Raw genomic sequence first — 616 nt, forward strand, 5'->3', positions numbered from 1 at the left:
GGGTGGAAGGCGGGTGGAAGGCGGGTGGAAGGCGGGTGGAGGGCGGTGGAAGGCGGGTGGAAGGCGGGCTTTACCTCGTGTCTCCTCGCAGGAGATTCCCACGACCCCCCTGCCCCCCCCCTGCCCCCGCCCCTGACCTCGGACATTGTCAGTGCACCAAAAAGACCCCCGTCTCTCTCTCGCTATAAATCTATAAGAGTCATTTCGTGCAACAATTACGAATAAACAGATCCACAGTCGTTGCGCCAGACGGGTGTTCGCCTGGCCTGTCCTGATGATGAGGCCATAATGCCCCGGTTTACATTTCTGGCAATTCTGTTGTCGCAGTAACATAGCAGCAGCCATCTCACACACACATGCACCAAGCCCACCCTAGACGACATGAAATAGAGAAAGCCCTAAAGCTCTTACCAGCACCAGACGGTCCCGGCTCCATCCCATCCACTTAGCCGCGCGGGTCAGAGCTAGTCCAGGCCGGCCCCTTCAGTCTGGGAGCGGTTCAGACCTCCAGCCCCCTCCTCCTCCTCCTCCTGCAGGCTTCTCCTCCTCTCCTCTCCTCTCGGCGTGCAGCTGGCTTCCCCTCCAGGCTCCTCCGGACCTCGCTAGCCCCCCGCCC

The 616-nt window shown here is 60.9% G+C and overlaps 1 protein-coding gene across 1 annotated transcript in view; it reads right to left on the minus strand.

Annotated features, from left to right (window-relative positions):
* The window catches only part of LOC308166470 (protein argonaute-1), a 24,078-nt gene extending 23,562 nt beyond the window's left edge, over positions 1 to 516 (minus strand). The window contains exon 1 of the mRNA XM_080540787.1: positions 412 to 516. Coding sequence (XP_080396913.1) covers positions 412 to 436 — 25 coding nt within the window. The 5' untranslated portion in view covers positions 437 to 516. The remainder of the gene's footprint in view (positions 1 to 411) is intronic.
* Between the last annotated feature and the right edge of the window lie 100 nt (positions 517 to 616).

The sequence above is a fragment of the Nansenia antarctica genome, assembly GCF_963989245.1.
Source record: "Nansenia antarctica genome assembly, chromosome: 10".
Classification (NCBI taxonomy): Eukaryota; Metazoa; Chordata; class Actinopteri; order Argentiniformes; family Microstomatidae; genus Nansenia; species Nansenia antarctica.